Here is a 19,589-nt window from a genome sequence, read left to right on the forward strand (position 1 = left end):
CAGGCTCCTGGCAGGACCTGCGGATCTGTGGAGAGAGGAGCCCATGGAGCAGGTTTTCTGGCAGGACTTGTGACCCCGTGGGGGGCCCACGCTGGAGCAGTCTGTGCCTGAAGGACTGCACACCGTGGAAAGGACCCATGCTGGAGCAGTTTGTGAAGAACTGCAGCCCGTGGGAAGGACCCACGTTGGAGAAGTTCATGGAGGACTGTCTCCTGTGGGTGGGGCCCCACGCTGGAGCAGGGGAAGAGTGTGATGAGTCCTCCCCCTGAGGAGGATGAAGCGGCAGAAAATAACGTGTGATGAACTGACCGTAAACCCCATCCCCGTCCCCCTGTGCCGCTGGGGGCGTGGTAGAGAATCCAGGAGTGAAGTTGTGCCCGGGAAGAAGGGAGGGGTGGAGGGAAGGTGTTCTGAGATTTGGTTTTATTTCTCATTACCCTACTCTGGTTGATTTGTAATAAATTGAGTTAATTTTCCCCAAGCTGAGTCTGTTTTGCCCGTGACGGTAATTGGTGAGTGATCTCTCCGATCCTTATCTCGACTGACAAGCTCTTTGTTATATTTTCTCGCCCCTGTCCAGTTGAGAAGGAGGGGGGGTGATAGAACAGCTCTGGTGGGCACCTGGCATCCAGCCAGGTTAACCCATCACAAAGTATTAAGTTGCTCAGGGAATTAAGAGGCTTGTTATAGCACAGAGAAAATTATTTTCGGACCTAACTGCAATTTGAAAAACTTGTGTTGTGAAGAAGAAAAGACTGGTGGCACTAATTTCAGCAAATGTTTTGTTCAAGTAGTGCCTGAAAAAGTTCATTTTTATGGATTGATTTGTTGCATGGGTTCCAAGAAAAATTCTTAGGGCTGATATTGGTGTAAACTAGTTTATTTTCACCACTAGTATTTATTCTTCTAGTTTTGTGCTTATTTTTTAGGTTTCGGACATTATTGGCCCAGTTATTTATTAGATGGTGATAATCTACCTTTATTTTTTTGGGTCAAGAGGTCTGTGGTAAGTTGTATTGTTATTTTAGATACTATTTCCAGTCTTTTCATCATTGTGATAAACAGAGCATGTCTATTTTAACTGGCTGAGAAAGGCAATACATGAATTTTAAAAATTGTCAGAAACACGCTGTTATGTGGGTGGTTGTGTGTGCCAGATGTACCAGCAAATCAAGAAAAACACAGAACAACAGAGGAATATGGGAATACTTAGTGCTGCTGCTGAGAATATACTTGTATTCCCTTTTGCCAGTGTGGTGGTTTTGTTGCCAGATCTAAAGATGGCGTGTGTGTACGCGTGCTAGAATGGGCTTTTTCCGGAGGGAATTTTAGAGACTTTCAGGCCTGATAAAGGTTGCGTGCAAAAGGAAGAAGAAAAATTTCTGAACCTGAGTTTTTTGAAGCTTGACTTTTACACCAAGGAAGGAATGATCCTTGTGAGGAAATATTTAAAGCAGTAAAGATGAGATCGCAGGCTGCTCCCAGGAGTGTTTCTATATTTTCTTAAATAGCTATTTAATATAGACATTGCTTCAGCCAGACGATAAATGAAATGTAAGCCTTTATAAGTCAATCTGCTGTATAATGGTCTTTAGGGGAGATATTTCAAGGTAACCTATCCAAAATTTCATTCCAACAGGATTTCTTGTAAAATTCATTCCCTTTTCCCCTCCACTCTACAGAAATCTCGTCCCTTCTGAGCAATGTCTGTTCTGTCCAAGTGCTAGGTGATGGGCAAATGTTATCTTGTCGTATTGACCAGATGAGATGTTTTGGAGGAGGGGTGAGCAAATAACTCATCTTCATCATGGGTGCTGTTGAAATACTTAAAAGGTCTCCGCAGTTTCTTCTCAGGTTAGTTGCTGCTACAGTTGCAGACTATGTGAAATGATGCTGTTAAATAGCTAACAAAGAAATCTGCTTCCAGTGTGAGCCCCTTTGCTCAGACCCCTCTGGGCGTTTACCAAGGGCGGTTCATACTGGGCAGGCACCTGCTGCACCATTCATCAGCACCATGCTCTTGTCCAAGCCTGTGGATCTGCTGCCTCTTGAGGAAACATGCACCTACCTTTGCTTTCCTTAAGTCTCTGAGACCTTCTTGTAGATCCGTTTGCAGGTCTCACTTCTATTCTTCCACGCTGCATGTATATGTAGCCTGTCACCTGAAGAATAAGAAAGTTATTTATGTCCAAACTGTGGTTAAGATGTCTTAAGTTCATGTTTATCCCCATGTACCGCTTTCCCCTCAGCTCCACTTGCTCATCTTCCTGTTGGGATTGGAGGGTAGAGAGAAAGAAGCCAGGTTTTCTTTTTTATTGATGCTGAAACTGCCTGTGAAGAGCAGGCATGAAACATGCCCGTTACCGGTGCTGATACTGCCTGAAATGTACCAGCCAATGGTGCTTGCAGGAATGCACCTTGCAATTTTTATCATAAAGCTCTGTGTCGTGAAGAAATATAGTTACAGGGAAGTAATGCACCTTTTCTGGATTCGCATCAGGCCTGGATGAGGGATAAAGGTTGCTTTGCCCGGAGGAGCACTTGTCTGCATGGGCAGAAGCATGCTGAAAGCATTACATGAAGAAAAGAAAACAGGCATCCTGGAATCCAGACTCTGTCAGTGCTATGCAGCGGCTGAGCAGGGAGACTGGGAGCTAGAGCTTTGGCTTTAGGCCCCTGTATTTCACCTACACTGAGCTTTGTACTCCAAAGTTATTCTTGTGCATCTGTCTCATAGCCTTTCCTCTTTACCAGCTACGTGGAGTTAAGATGCCTGTGTGAATACTGAAGTCACAAAGAACAGAAAAGAAAGCCAGGCTATTTCATTGTAGGACCGACAGATAGCAGATGTAATAGTATCTTATTGTAACCTTAAGGATGTGAAAGTAAAATTGTGCTGCCTTCCCTTCTATGTAGCAACCAGTTTTTTTGAGAATCTGTTCATGCAGCCAAGTCTGTTATTGCACTATAGGCAACAGTTCCCTAAACGCAACAGTGATTGGATGTCAGATACTTGTTGGCCCTAGCATTATGGTAGTCGTAGTTGGCAAAGTCTGACAGAAATCCAGTTTAAAGAATCTTGAGCTGAATGTTTTGAATTAAGATAATCTGAATTTGACAGACGCCCCCATTACCTTCACTGGATGCTGAGAAAGACCTCTAAAGTGTAATGGGTAGAGCCTGGGAAGAGACAGGATAGTATTTACACAATGTTACGTCTGTCTTTGTAGGTAGGTTTTGAATGCATGATGGAAGGGATGGTGCTGAGATAAGTTTTAGCTGGGTTGGAAGAGGTGGCAGCCATCTTCCCACGAGGTCAAAGCTGTGAATTAACACTGCTCAGAAATAACAGCTGAAATGGAGAGGCAGGGACCCACTGCATTGCTTTAGGCCAGTGGCTGAAGAGGGTGCAGGTGTAGAAGCAAGGGGCTGGTGAGGTAAAACAGAATCAAAGCTGGAAAGAGAAAATGCATGTTCTGCATGGCAGGTTAGATAAAGCTGTGCAGTGTGTCTGTCTGCTCTGCTGAATGCTTGACCCCTAACCACCAGGGCTGTTAGGAGTAGTTGGAGGTTTTGTTGGTTTTTTGGCTGATTGGTTCCTTTGTTTGTTTTTTCTTTTAATTTTTAATTGGCCTATTAAAATTCACTGGGGAGATCAACTCTGAGGTCCTGTGGAGAAGCAGCAACCCGGAAGAGTCTTAGATATACTGCAAATTGTTTGTTTTCTTGCATCTTATGACAGATTTTCTGGACTAAGTATTCCTGAGGTGTTATACAAGGGCACAGTGCAAAAGTTGCGTTCTGTGAATCCATGGAGAAATAGGAGCCCTGAGTTTAAGCAAAGGTGACTTTATTTTGCTCTCTATTAGATGTTTCTCTGAGACAAGACTGCGCGGTGGGAGATGACATTGTGAACATGGGGTGTGTGGGATGAAGAAGACGGGTGCTTCCAGCTCTGAAAAATGCTGATAGCCTGCTAAGTTGTCTTTGCCCACAGCATTCCTTGGCAGCTGTACCCCCTGAGACTGTCCAGGCATCCCCATCATGGGTCTGTCCAGCTCTCCTTTGCTTTGCCATCCTCCAGTGGCGATGAGCACAGGGAGCAGAGATGGTGCAACAGGAGCACTAGAGTCTTGCCTATGCATCAGTGTCCATCTGGAGGGTGTTTTGTTGTCAAAGGCTGGTTTATCTCACCAAACATATCCCTGCTAGCTCTACAGGAAAGAAAATTCCATACTTTTGTTTATTTTCCTGAAGATTCAGGGAGTCTATTGCATTGCTTTCATGTCTCCTTTCTTTTGTGGAACTGTTTTGTCTAATGCTTTGAATAAGTGAACTTCATGTTTTTTCTGTATAGAACATTTCTTCAAGTTGCTAACCTAGTCAGTCGCTCTTCACTCCTTGTATGGTATCTCTGGTGAAACTGATTTCATGTCATCTCTAGTCATCTTCCATAAGGATAAACATATGTTGGCCACTACAAATATAAGCATTCTGCAAACTGCATGTAAATATTCAACACTGCACTTAAACTGCTCAAGCAGCAAATTACATAATAAGTGTAGCTAAACATCTCTGATTTGAAAAATTAACACATTTCACATTATTTTGTCCTTTGTTTTCCTTAGGTGCTCTTAACTACTTAACTAAAGCAGTAGTTGCCAGAGTGTAATTCTGTGCTGCTTTTTTGTGTATCTTGGGGGTAGTGTGAAGGTACCTGCTTTCTCTCATAGGTAGTATTTGTAACAATGTGAAAATCTAAAGTCTTCATTGCCATGTGTGTCCCTGTGATGAAGCCTTCATTGCATGCTTGTTCTTTTTCACTCTATTAGTGCCTTCTTATGATTGTATATCTTCAATCTAAACCATCTAGCCAGCTTCACTGCACTGAAGAACCATGGAGTTTGTTTAAGTTCATATAATACCCTTAGGTTTATTTGAAAGATCATTCATTGTTTTGACAACAAAGCATGTTCTTTTGGGGACTAGAACTGGAATGCTTTGTGTCTTAAATACCAGTGGCTTGCTTTCTGAAAGAAATGTGAATTGTCTATTCTTTGTGTTCCAAAATATGTGTTAGGAAGCAGAATTGCTCAACCTGTGGCCAGCAGGCCCAAGGAAGCATTTAGCAGGCTAGTATGAGGAAAAACTGTTTTCACTAACAGCACTGAATGTCTGGAACAATTTATGTTATATATAATATATCTTAAAAAAAAACCCCAAACAAACAAAACCCAGACAAAAACCCCACCCCCAAACCAAACAAAAAACCCCCACCACCCAAAAAAAACCCCAAACTCAAGAAAAAGTTAAGGAATAGGGGAATGCAGCAAAAATTGGCAATATTACAGGTATTGTATATTTTTTGAGAATTATGAAGGGTATGCATCAAAGGTATAAGAACTGCTTTTAGCCAAGCATTGATTCTGGGAATATGTTTATGTGACAAATGAAAACAAATTAATTTCTCATATTTTATATTAAATTCTTTGTATCAAACAGAAGAAAAAAGAATTGGCTGTTAGAGAAAATTATTTCCTAAAAATTGTTTGAAAGTGAGTATTTGTAACTACCATCTTGCTAATTTCTTCATTAGTTCTTCATTTGCTTTGTTGGACCCATCACCACGTGTAAAGGGCAAAAGGAAAAAGAACAGTTATTTGTATTTTCCAGTGGCTTAAAACAGAACAACTCTGGAAGAGGCATTCTAAGGAAATGAACAATTTGTTCTCCCTTCCAGCTTTCAGCTAAATCTTTTCAAAGAGAGGAAGAGCTTATGTCTTTCTGCTCTTACGAGTTTCAGAGCTGGTTTTTTTTTTTTTAATATGTAACTGTGTACTTTAAAGATCAGAAAATAGATCCTTTTCTCTACGGAAGTTGTGTTTTACACTTTGTATTGGTCAGAGCCGTTTCAATGTAAAGTGATAGCACTAGTCTGTAAAACTGATTAAAAGTGAGTTTTAATGACAGTCCCACAAGTACATAGGTTGGATTAGAAAAGCAGAAATTTCACAAATCTACTAAAAAAGCATTAAAGGAAGGTATGCTGAGAGTTGGTTAGAATTTCAGCACTTTTTTTTTTTAAAGCACTTTCCTCTCTCTTACCAGAAGTGTTTTGCTTTGCTTTACTTCTGCTGTTGTAAAAGGAGATTCTTTTCAAGTAGGAAACAAAGACAGATGCAAAAGGCTTAGACACTGCTGTACCTAATTCTGCCTGGCCCTTGAAGAGGAATTTCAGGTCCCGAGGTTGGCACTGGGGTTTGCTATTTGGTGCTGGTGAAGAGTTAGGTGGGTACGGCAGCAAAGCGAGTGCGTTCGTACCTGTCTCACCTCCTGTACCTGAGCACCGAACCCTGAGAGCTAAGCTCTGATGCTTTGGGGATTTCCAGTCCTACCCTGTTATATCAATTTCTGGATTGGTTCTGGAAAGGAGTTGCTTTCCTTGGTGGTTTCCAAACCTTGCTTATATAGAAGTCTTTGGAAGCAAAACTTAATTAAATGGCAAAAGAGGTGAGCTGGATGTGGTGGTTTTCACATGGTAGCCTTGTGGTTGAGCACTTGCTAAGGAAGTGAAAGAGTGAAGTTGAGTTGTGTCCTGCTGCTGCAAGAAACGCTTGTTGCTGGCAACAAGCAGTTGGGAAGTGACTGTGACTTTCTGAAGGATAAGCTGCCTAATTCTGTCCAATTCTCAAATGGGGAGGCCAAAGTTAATTATTTTGATGAGTGTACCCAACCTAGTGAACAAAAAGGAAAACACCTGCAAAGCTGAAGTGCCCCAGAGTTGAAGTGCCTGCTGAGGAAGGAATCCTTTTCATTGCAATTTTCATCTCCAGGGCCTAAAATTTTAAGTCCAATCTTAGGAGCACACATCTTCCTTTGTATTTAACTGTATGTAATTTAGAGTACTGTCTTTTCCTTCAGAAAGACACTGCAGTACTGTGGTGATGATGTAGTAAACACCCTGCATAGATGAATATTTCCTCTTTTAACCCAGGATGGGGTCTGTGCTCACTCATGCTTTAAAGCAAGTCCATTATTGCAGCAGCTCAAGCTGTTAAGAAGATTGGGACCCTCTGTTCTTTGCATTTTCCCTTTTTTTTTTTAATCTCTTTATAGCAGTTGCAAGGAACATCAAGGTTTGTTACAAAGAAACTTGCAGCAGTTATGTGTAAACTTTTTACTGTGAAGAGGCCTATTTTTCTTTAAATTGAACAGAGTATTTAATGATGCTCAGCCATAGATCTGCTTATAAAATAGAATCGGATCGGTATGTATTTGTTGCTCATAGAGCGAACTTTTTTCTGTGATTTTTTTTCCCCATAATTTCAGTATAGTAACTTAGGCAGAAACTCTCTATATCAGGATGTTTTTGAAGTTTCATCTTACTGGGTCAGTAGCCAGAGTACTTCCAAGTAATTTTGGTGTTGTTAGTCTTTACACATGAAGTTTATTTTAATTCAGTGGAGCATCAACTGCCAAATAAATCTCACTTCTGTAAGTTATGTTCAGCATTTGGAAGTCACTTACCCAGTCTCCAATGCTATTGCCAGCTACTACTATATTGGTTTTGAAATACCTTGCTGTTAACTTCTGCAGGACCAGGATTTCCCCAGGGATGTTTGAGTGCTGCTCTGTTGAATGAAATTCAGTGCAATTGGAAGGTTTCTAACTAAATGCTAACAAAACCAATATATGTGGTTCTCTTGCAATGACTGGCGTGAAGGCAGACTTTCTCGGCTAATGCAAATCTCTCTAAAATTTGGTTGGGATCTTCCAGAAGCATCAGTCTCCTTGGGTGGACTGGTGTGCTATTTTCCTGTTACATGTTTTATTTGAATATGAGTAATTGAAGCTGGCTGAAAAAAAACATATTCATACCTAATATGGTAGTAATTATTTGAGGCAATTACGGGTTTGATCACTGCTAGTATCCTGTATCCTAGAAGCATGTAAGAACAGCAGTAGATAAATATGTTGCCTCCTGCACCCTGGCTACTGAAATCTTGATATACCAGTGAATTAACTAGCAGAACTCCCAATTTCTTCAAGAGAGTTTTGTGTCATTAGCAGAAACTAACCTCCTAGGAAAAGCCTTATTAATTTCAGATACTAGTGCCTGCTTACATAAATCCACTTGCCAGATCTGACTTTATCCTCGTGAGTCAGAAAATAGTCATGTACAAGCAGATAGGTTGGTGGTTGCTTTTAAATCTGCACCAGTATCGCTGTTGCCCATCTCTTGGTCAAGAGTAATCCTGATGTATTTTAAAGAGGAAGATACATTTTTTCCTAAGAACTGTGTTTTGAATTAGTTTCTTATGAATTACTAAAGGTGTCATCACCTACTTTGAACAAAATAACAATTTTGATGTTTATACTTCTTTTTACTTGAAATTGAAGTTTTTATCATCAACAGCATACTATTGTTGCTTGGTAAACAAAGTAAAGCTTTATACAGAATTACATTTTGCAGACAAAAAAAAAAGTGTCTAAAGAAGAAATTAAAAATAACTAGTCGATGAAATCAAAATGGCATGTTTCCAGAAGAAGGCTCCTCGGATGTTGGATTTGAAAAATGAGAAATTACCTGTTTTGAAGTGGGGGAAATACCAGAATGAAAATAAAATCTCTGCAAATGAGCAGTACAGTTAACAACAGTAATTTAGGTACTCTTCTCTCTCTTCTGAAATATTTTTACACCTGAGAAGTTTATTGCACAACACACTTTCCACGTCTGCAGAAAGGTAATGGTGCACTACAGTCACAGTCCCAGGGTCTGTGTGCTTACAGATTTTGGCAATGAAGCCATAGGAACAGGAGACTGTCTTACAGTACCCTACTATTGCCTTACTACAGGGACACGTGCAGGACTATAATTAAAACTGATTTTCTCTTTATAAATTAAAGAATAAATGACTTCTTGTCTTCTCTTCCCTTGTTTATTTACTTTAATTAGTCATAGGTAGTAAAGTAAAAAAAAAAAGCAAGCAACATCATACATTTATATTGGATTAGCACACTGGAATGGGCAGTTAGTGGTTTTATGTTCAGGAAGTTTGAAAATAAGAATAAATCAGGTGAAACTGTATCAGTGAGTAAATCTTGCTAGGTGGGGCATTGCCATTGAAAAGTGGGGGTTATTAATTGAAGTAAAGAATTTAGCCCGACATTAAAAAATAGAGAAAACCAAAATTAAAATCCCACTCATCTAACACTAAAAAGATGGATTTGGGGGCAGAGGGAGAGAGAGGCATATTGAGGGCAATATGCTCTTCCGGTAATGTGTAGCAAGTACCATATGTCCACCTGTACTGTCATCATCATTTGGTTTTAACTCTCTTGCTGGTGGTGTGGGTGTAGGTTCTGTTGTACAATCAGCAGATTCCAGTTTTCTTTCATCCTTTGAAGATTTTCCAAAAGTCTCAATACTGATAGTTTAAGGAACTATGTTTGCACGTGTGCTGTATAGCTTTGAGGTTTGTTGTGACTATTTAAAAGGCTACTGTGATGGCGGTCTTTCTGTTCTTCTATCCAATTTTTGTTTAGTATTTCTTTCTTTCATGATGCTAAGTTTCATAATAGGGTGATCTGTATGATGTTATAACTGGATTGTAATTCTTAAACGTAAGCCAACACCAGTTAGTAACTGTTCATAGTTTTACTTGGCTGAGAGCCTTTGACAAATGAGGTGCTTTTTTAGGCTGAACAAGACAACGGTCATCCTCTTCCTGCCTTTGCCAATTTGCATATTGAAGTCCTTGATGAGAACAATCAGAAGCCTTACTTCACAAGATCTACGTATGAGGGCTTCATCCTTGAATCCTCCCCAGTGGGAACGACCATCTCTGACAACCAGAATCTGACTTCTCCGCTACAAATCATAGTGTTGGACAATGATGTGGAGGAGGTATGTTTCATTCTTTTATAGTGTCATACTGATGTTTACATTTTTTATCATTTTCAGAGTTCTTTTTTTTTTCTTTTTTAATTGAGACAAAACTGGTTTGATCAATAAATAAAAAAATCTTAATATTGTTATGGTTCCTTTTTTGTTTTCATTCTGAGTTCAAATAGATTTGAAAGTGCGTCTGAACTGAAAAACTAATCTGTATGTTACTCAGCTCTCCTTAAGACTGTGTTCTGTTAGAGATGACGAACGCTTAGTGCAGAGAGGAAAACAACAAAGCATTTTGTGAGAAGGATTAATCTGCCACACAGCATGGGGAAATGAGGGAGAGAAGCTCAAAGTGGAAGGAAGTAGTAGTTTGAACAAACCAGGACGAAGAGGAGTAGGAGGGCAGGAGGCTTAAAAGTTCAATCCATTCTTTGCTCTGCCTGGATTTTGATACTAACATTACTCATAGTAAAAATTGGGCATCTTCAAAAGAATAGTAACCAAGTAATAACAATACCTCGCCTCTATGGCTAACGTTTCTTCTGTTCTCACCAAGGCTGTTGCTATAAATGTGTTTTTTTGATAACATTACTTTTTCCTGTAATTACTGTTGTCTCTCCAGTTATCCCCTTTGTTCTTTTTTGTTTCTGTTCTTCTGTTCTCTTGTTATCTTCAGATACATAAGGAAAGCTAAGTTGTAGCCATAGGTTTTGTAGTAATATTTATAGCATATGCCAATACTCTTTAATAAACTTCTTAACCTGATAGTCTGAAAACAATCATGTTTCAGAAAGTTTCACTTTTGAGATAGGCAAATTCATTATTTTTCAGAAACACAAGAGGCAATTGTCACTGAAAGATGCTTTCTGCATCACTGTCTGCGTTAGAGTGATTTTTTGTCCTAAGAAGCTATTTTAAAGCCCAAACTCATGTAGAATATCTCCTTCCTATCCATGAAAATATCTCAGTCTATTTATGGGCATTCATAAAAGTCGGTTGGAAGGCAAGTGGAAATGGCTGTTGGATCTGGCTTTCTTAGGGTCTGGATAAAAGGTATGGAATAAGTGCATCTGGCAGTCATCAGTAGGCATTGCTGATGATTTGTATTACTTGTGAAATACTCTTGTTCAGCGTTGCTTTTGCTAAAAGCAAAGCAGTTTTCTTGTTTGATCAAATTAATGGGATCTTGTAGGTTGCTCAATATAGGAATAAGAAAGGTGTGCAGGTTTCAGGTATGTGTTTATATTTACAATACGTTGTCTGATTTTGTTGTATAAAATCTATTTATGTAATGTGTGCCTGAACACAAGAGAAATCAAATTGTATGAGTTAGTGTCCATAGTTCTAAGTCCTTTTTAAGCTCCTAAGTTGAGAGATTTTCTTAGAAAGGCTTTTTTTAGTTCTGAGATCATTATGTGTATTAAACAAAAAAATATGAGGATATTTTTAGATGTTTTTAGCCTAAGCAAACTGCTGTCTATTTTGTTTTATCCACACCTTCATGAAAATACTAGTAAAACCCTTTGGTTCAAATATGTCTTGGTGCATATCTGCTTGTTACAGAAATCTGGATTTTTAGGGTACTATTTATGCCCACCTTATAACACATGTGACTGCATATTAACTTCACAAAAATAGAAAGAGAGGCTATTAATCACCCGAAGAGTGGAAGACTGAAATGGAGCAAGTCTGCCTGTGAGACTGATAGACTTGCATGTTAGATAGGTATGGTCGGAAACTCAGAATATGGTTTTTGGCAAGCTGGAGAGCTTGTTGTGAACCGTTTCTGCCTGGGTTGCTGCACTGCCAGTTTGGGCGATGGACAGCTGAAAATAGTACAAAAATCTCACTGTTAATCCACAGTGCGCTGCTGGTGTTTATCTGCAAGTCCACCAATGTTCCAGGGACTGAGATATTTGCCCTCAAGGCTTTGTAGCTGCAATGACCTGGGAAAATACTACTGTGCATACAAAGTCCACAGTGGTAAAAGAAGTCATGGAGCATGGCTGGTGAGGGAGGGGCTGAATTCATTGTGCTTGAAATAATTTGGAACAACTGTTTTAATTAAAGAGAATTCGGTGTCCTAGTTCAGACACTTAAATTTATGTGGCAGTTTTCCATGCCGGTGGTTTTTTGGGACTCTCTCCTATTTCCTAGTAGATGATACTGTTACACTGAAGGAATGACAGAAAGACTTTAGACTTCATTAACCTCCAGAGGTTTTTCAGGTTGTAGTTAATAGTGCTCTGATTAACCTTTCCCTGGCAGTTGCACAACTCTACCTGCAAGATGTCAAAGGCAGATTTGATAATACAAGGTTCTTTGATGTAACTAGATATTAGATCATATACAAGGCTGAAAATTAAGATTACTTTGAACTGTTGAATCCTGAATTTGGGCTCTTTGAATGAATCACGTAACTACCAGGTAGTTAGTATAGCACATGGTATTTGTAAACTCTCAAGCTGCAAATATTTAGTATCAAAAAATTCTGCATGGAAGAGTAATTTGTTTATTTAATATAAACTACTTCATGGGGTTTTGTAACGTATTCCTGGTATTTGTGTTCCCCACCGAAAGTGTGTTCTGTTACTGATTTTGTCAATACAAGTTCAATACTTCAGGTTTTGAGGGGTGCTCTGAAATTCATCACAAGCAGTTTGACCATAGGGTTCCACATTTTATTGTTGTGCCTTCTCTGTAGTACATCAGCATGTTCCCATGAAGTCATCTCAATATTTGGATATTGAATAGTGCGGTTCATTAATATACTTGTGTTTGCCTGTACTAGAAATTTTAACATAGGTGTGGCCTAAAGATTTGTAGTTTCAATTGCATCGCTAATAATAAAAAAAATCTGTCCAATCTGCAGCAGGTATTTCAATTGGGAGCACTACCATACCTTAAATAATCTGCATCCAAAGATGATGAAAAACAAATTTATCATTCTTGAACACAAGCTACTTTAGGCAGATGACCAGAAGCTGTTAAATATTTCTCTGTCTCAGTACAAATAGACCTGAAATTTCATATGCACAGGAAATGACCATTCAAGGGCCCAGAAGTATTTCCTAGTGAACTTAACACTTGGTTGTTTTACATCATGTTTTTATTTTCATTGAATAATGAATAACAGGAGTTTGGTTAAGTTAGTGAAAATCTAGTTCAGTCACATGACACAAAATGAGACAGAACCAAAGGTTTTCCAGTGAATTATTTTTGTTTATTGTTGAAAAAGTGTAATATTTCAGTGTTGCATGATGAATAACTGCCAAGGATTTCTAGACTGGGAAATGATGTGGCATAAAGACTTAATTTTGACACCCCACCCCATCCCTCCAAAGTGAGGACAAAACAATGAAGATCTCTGGCCCTGCTGGGATGTAATGAATGCCATGTGCCTGGGGAGATGGGCTGCAGTGGAACCTGACCAGTGGCCCTCATCTTCTGTCCTTCTCCTTGCTGCCAGGATGGCTCTGTACCTGCAAGGCTACTTCCCTTAGGTATGGGGCGATAAGGGCCAGCGGCATGGCCATAAGTGCTCATTACCAAGCCTGGGAAATACAGGGGGAGGGAAGGGTTGCTCTGTCTCAGCAACCTGAACTACTCGGGGAACCTGGTGTCAGATTCGGTGACTGTATCAGTCTTCTCTCTTGCATGTTTTGCTGATGCTTAAGACCAGCCAGATCTGATCCATCAGATCTGCCAGAGGTGGTGCCTCCTCTCTCCTTCCAGAATGCTGTAGACTTATCTCAGGGCATAGGGATCTGCCTGCAGCTGCAGAGATGATGATCAGCCTTGTCCTGGGGTGGAAGTGCTCTGTGCAATTTCCTATTCCTTTGGCATCATCTGGCTCATGCCAGCACAGCTCTTTCCAATTCTATGAAATGATACAGGTGTAACATGGATCTGAGGGAGTAGAGAATCAGATGTAACTGCATGTGTTGTGTGTTACTACATATGTCAGTGATTCATGTAGTGCTTACAACCTGTTCCTGGAATGAGACTTCCAGCAGAGTAAGACTTGGAGTGCAGCAATTGCATATAACTCATACATAAAATGGCCAAACAAACTAAAGTGACAGGTACCTTCTTGCTGGGTCTGGATTGGTAGCTCAGGGTGGGTTAGTAAGCACAGGTAATGCTTATTAACGTCTGCAGGTCTTAATGTTCTGATGGCTTCATTTTATCTTAGTAAATTAATGTATTTACTAAGTAGGGATTGCTGATGAGAAGTTGACATACCCTCTACATGCTTGTGCATGTTAGTTTCCAATAGTGACACTGGCTAAACATAATGTATTCAGTCTTTTAATCGACAAATCACTTGAGATTATATTTCATACTAAAGTAACTCCCTGTCCTCAGATAAATGCGTGAAGAAAGTGGTCATCATAACTGTGTATCTTAAGAGAAAAACAAAACACATTCTAAATTTAAACCTGTAGGAATTCTAATAGAGTCCTGCTATAAACCTTCCAAAAATTAATTTATAGATGTGACATTGCAAACAGACCTTTAACTAGAGCAGCACTGCCAAGTGCTGATATAATTAAGTGGTCTGTTTAAATGGCATAAATTAAATTAAGCCACATGAGTACCTTAAGACCTGAGTAAACCAAAGCTGAGATGAGGAATTTAAACAGTATGATCTGATAGCTGTTTACATAAGGCTTCCCAAGCCACTTGCTTCCTTACCCTTTTGCTTCCATGGGAGAGTTCCAATTTCTTCTACTCTGGTGGCTAGGGTTGGTGACAAAGCTACATAGTAACTGCCTTACTGCCTTGTATGCCAAATCTTGTTGAATCTCTCTCAGAAAAAGAGAGCAGCTACCAAGCTGAAAGAAGCTAATCAGCATTCATATCCATTATATACTACTCAACTACCAAGGTGTTTACCAATACCACATGCAGTGTCTTGATGAATAAACTCGGGGTGTAAGGTAATTTGTGGATTGCTTATAAAAACACAAAATTGATGTTGTGTTTATAAGGTGTGCCAGCGTGTGTTCAAAAGCATTTAATGTGTCCCAGCATGCATTCAGAAAAGCACCTGTGCAGTAAGCCTGATGCTTCTGCAGATACCTACAGCCCAGTGCAGCATTCCTGGGCAGCAGAGTATGACGCAGGTCAGTTATTACCATAGGTTCCTCTCCAGATCCTTTTCTACCAGACCAGTTTCTTGTTTTATGCTTCCATTGTCTATGAAGTTGAAGTCAAACTAAGTAGATGGTTGGTCAACATCTATGTTTCCAGAGAACTTGTGGGAAATTTTAAAGAGTTATTATTTTACATGAAGGCATCTCAGTAGCAACCTGAGAGGACAGAGCAAATAATGGATAAAATAACTTTTAAATGTAACTACAAATGTAGGTTATGGATTTTCAATGATATATCCAGATAAGGAAAAATAATGGATTTTTTTTTTATCCAGGAGTACTGAAGCATTTTAAGTACTGAAGCGTTTTTCCCTAATATTTGCCTGATTGCTCATATCTTTCACTGTTATTGTTTGAACTTGTTTTGCAGCCAGTATTCTCTCAAGAGGAGAGTTCTCATAATACTGCTATCCCTGTATAACACTTCTGTGACATTCTAATACTCACATTACAAAATAATAATTCAGGACATACTCTTCCCAAATGTAACAGCCGATTAATATCATTATTGAAACAAACAAAAGGGAAAGACAAAGCAAAAAGGCTGCTTCTCTTTCTTTAGGATTTACAAAGATAGGTTGTTTCTTTTCTGAATCTTTCTGCTTAAGAAGGAAAAATAAAAATCATAATATTGAATCACTACCATAGCATTGTATTTCTTCCTTTATTTGTGTAGGATGAATATCTAATGTTTTCTACTTTCTGAAGCTATTCTGTCTCTGAGTTCCTTGGAGTCCTCAAGGAATTTTTTTTTTTATCTTCCCTGTTTTAAACAAATGCTATTACTAATTAGCGGAAGTGCTGAAGATGCTGACGTTTGTTTCTTGCCCTCTCCCAGGAGTGCCTCATTTGTATGACAAACAGAAGATTTTTTTCAAAACTTCTCTGTTGGCTTTTCATTCAGGGAGGGGCATGGCCCTTTGCACCTCAACTTGAAAAATTCTAAAAAGTGTTGTAGCACTTTTTAGTGTCTGACTTTATAGTCATGCTTGTGCCTAAGCCCTTGCTTTGTGCAGGGACTGGAGAGCTTTTGGTGTGATTGAAAGAAATCAGAATTAAAGCACTGCTCGGCATCCATCCTGGTTCTCTTGTTAGTCTTTTGACATCTTTTCCTCCAAAGCAGAGATGACATAAACGGTGAAGAGCTTTTTAATTATTATTTTAAATCGTACAATTAGATATTATTTAAATGAACTCACTTTAAAGAAAGAAGAGTTTAAGGAAAAAAAATTATTTGTAGGGTGTTCTGGGCAAAGTTGTCTCAGACTGGTTTACCTCCCTCAGGTTTTCAGTTGCTCAGAATTTAGGCTTGATTTGTTCTCCTCCTTCGGATCTGTTGATCTAAGGGGTTTTGTGACTAAAGCCATCATGAAGACTTCTCAGGAGGCTGTGCTTCAGGTTATTTTTCTGATATCTAATGGTAATGTTAAAGGTGCAGGAACTTCACTCCAGGTGCTGTGTCTTCCTTGTCTATTCCATCCAAGCTATTGTGAACTTGGAGGACCCTGTCATCAGGCCCTGCACAACTCATCTCGCACAAGTTAGAGAAAAGCAACGAGATCAGTGCCAACACAGTCTGATTGCTAACGCCTTGTCAGTGGGACTGAGAATCTCACTTGCTTTGCCTCTGCAAGACTGTGAATCTCAGATTTTTCCAGTGAAAGACATGAGTGGAAAAGATTTTCTACTTTCATCTGGCAGTGAGGAGGGCAAATGCTGGAAACACGTCTTCAACAAAACAACTCTCTTCTGTGGGCATTTCAGTGCTGATCATCCTCCCCATGAAGAATGTTGGAAAACCAAGATATGTCATTAAATTATCTTTGCTATCGCTACAGCTTTTTGGACACAAGCCTGTGCTAGCAATCAGGAAGCCTAAGCAGTCCTGATACTCTTGGACCTTGTTCTGGCTACCCTGGAGAATTTAACAGCTGAATATATTCCCTCTAAAAAGTCCTTGGGGATGTTGAAACACATACAGAATACATGTCATTGCTCATTCTTGACAATATTATGTAATTTTGGTTTAATCTTAGTAAATTATAGAAAACCGTTTGCTTTAGGAAGAGCTTGTAAGCCCTGGGGGGAGGAAAGGAGCAGCAGAAATGTAACATGAACATCCGCACAGGCTTTCAAACTTTCAGGAACTTCTCCAGAGGTTTTCAAGCAGAACAAAATCAAACCCAGGTTTTGTTTATTAAGAGTGCATTGGAGCACTTTCTGTGTCTCATTTTACTGTATTTTTGTCTGTAACCATTTTTTCCCTAAATGTACTGCTTTTATGATGTCCATCAGTATCAGGTTTGTGCTTCTTTACTTGTACTCATTTTTATATCATGTGTTTTTCTTTGTAGCTTGCACCAGGTGCCATTCCTGTAGGTATTGGGTATATTGTTTGTAAAACTACTTTTTGTTTTAATTGCCTGATTTATTTGTTTATTTCTCCCTGTCCTCCTCCTTTTTCTCTGTCCTGTCGATGTTTGAGACTGGGACTGTCACTTGTTTTATGAAGCCTGCAAAGAGCCCTTTAAACACATTGGACCAAATTCATTTAGGGCATAAAGTTGTACTGTGATTACGCTGTGATTGCTTTATGTTCATTAAATAATTATATGTCTTTATAGAAATCTTAAGTATTACAGAAAGTATTTTTTTAATTTAAGAAGTACCTACTAGTCAGTTTGAAGTATGTAAACTATATTAGGTTTGAACTGTGTGCTTGAAATGGTCCTTGCAGGTTGCACGTATACTCTTTTGTGTGGATTCTGATAGTTTTCTACTTAAAATTATGTGCTAAACAATTTATGAGAGACAAGCTAGTCTACGTAACCCAGTAATGTAGTCAGAAATCACAATGCTTAAGTCCAGACCCCAAAATAAAATAATAGCTTAAAAAATTAAAGTATTGGAAATAGTGTTGGCAACATAGATGGATTGTTTCCCACAATTGTATTCTGTCACAGATTCTGCCACATAAAATGTTCACAGTTAAGTCAAGCAGACTTTCTTTCAGCATAAAATGTGATAAAAATGTAAAAGCCTAACAATGCCAAGATTAAGCAATAAATTGCTTTGTAGGTCTGACATGCATGGAAGGTAGTAGAAATAGGCATTGATTGCAGTAAAGGCAATTTAATTTACACATTAGGATAAAATTTCTAATACAAGAATAGCTAAGGAATAGGATAGATTACTTCAGGAGTGTATGGGATCTCCATCGTTGGTTTTTCTCAAGAACAAATTAGGAAAAAAATACTGTTTATTAGTGTTCAAAATGGCATGACAAGCAAGAACTGTAACAACTAATCAGGGTTTTTGTAAATCAAATTTTTGACTGACTTTGTAGTGTCTACAAAGTGAACAATTATTGGCAATTACCTTCTGTAATTTTTCATGGAAAAAAGAGATTGCCATTTGCATTGCTAGCTGTAAAATGTAAAATTAATTTTAATTTTACTGAAAGTTGGCATAGTTGCAGCAAAGCTTTAGGCAGTAGGAAACCACTCATTTGGAACACTTTGATATTTCTTTCACGTAGCTTTCAGAAACTGAAATAGTTTCTCATTTAAATAGTATAATCTTAGCCTTCCAAAACGTGTGCTTTAGAGTATTGTGGATTGCTAAAATAAGTTTCTCTTTCTCCTTCTGTTGTACTAATCTGTCCTCGTAGTTGTTCATTATACTTAGTGCATGTTAGAGTTAGCTCAAGTGTTTATGCCTGCTATACTGTAGGGATTGGTGAACTTGCCAGTGGTCTGTTTTCTTTTTTTAATTATGTAGGAATGACAGTAATGACAGGGTAGGAGTTAGCATTTTGGATTCAGGTTGAGAAAATGTTCAGAGAAAGAATATAATGCTACTTTTTGGATATTTGTTGAATTCAGCTATTTCTGACTGCTTTGTGTGTCCTGCTCTGTATGGGGTGGGTTCTGTAGAATTATGTTGGAAAGTAGCTGGTAAAAATACTTTGGAAGTTATGCCTTGTGCGGCCACTGGATTTTCTGTTATGTTTTATTCATAGTACTATTCCTCTGATTCCTCATGTCCACATTACTTGGGGCAGTTCAAAACAGTTTTTATAGGACTCATCTCCTAGCCTTTTGTGTTTTGCCTGATCACATTTGCATTACTCTTTTGTAACCTTGCTTCATATAACAGAAATAAACTAAATAACTGATGACTGAGAGTAGCACATTAAGTCAGGTTAAATTAACCAGATTACATACAAGGACACAGAAATGTTTGTTGGAATCCTGTAGGCGGTAAAAGGTAATGTAGTTTATTTTAAAATATAACTGTAATGTAGAGTGACCCTTGGAGTCTAATCAGTTTAATAACTCAATAGCATCTTTAAAGAGATGGGTGAAGATGTTGAGGTATTTCATCGTGGTCACAATTCATGCTTCTGTCATTTCAACAACACAGACATCCCAGAAATGTGCCTTAATTTATGGGGCTTTTCAGAACCACCAGGACATACAGAGTTTAAACACCTTTTTTGCCGGCTCTGTGCTGGCATCCAGCAGACTGCAGGG

The 19,589-nt window shown here is 38.9% G+C and overlaps 1 protein-coding gene across 8 annotated transcripts in view; it reads left to right on the forward strand.

The window, feature by feature from the left end:
- The window catches only part of PCDH15 (protocadherin related 15), a 725,853-nt gene that overhangs the window by 511,155 nt on the left and 195,109 nt on the right, over positions 1–19,589 (forward strand). For 5 of the 8 annotated variants that reach the window (XM_052799247.1, XM_052799249.1, XM_052799246.1 and 2 more), the window contains 2 exons: positions 9,701–9,907; positions 17,409–17,429. In XM_052799247.1, the coding sequence (XP_052655207.1) occupies positions 9,701–9,907; positions 17,409–17,429 (228 nt within the window). The remainder of the gene's footprint in view (positions 1–9,700; positions 9,908–17,408; positions 17,430–19,589) is intronic. The other 3 variants (XM_052799251.1, XM_052799253.1, XM_052799252.1) reach the window with 1 other exon arrangement.

Source organism: Harpia harpyja, chromosome 10 (assembly GCF_026419915.1).
Source record: "Harpia harpyja isolate bHarHar1 chromosome 10, bHarHar1 primary haplotype, whole genome shotgun sequence".
Lineage (NCBI taxonomy): Eukaryota > Metazoa > Chordata > Aves > Accipitriformes > Accipitridae > Harpia > Harpia harpyja.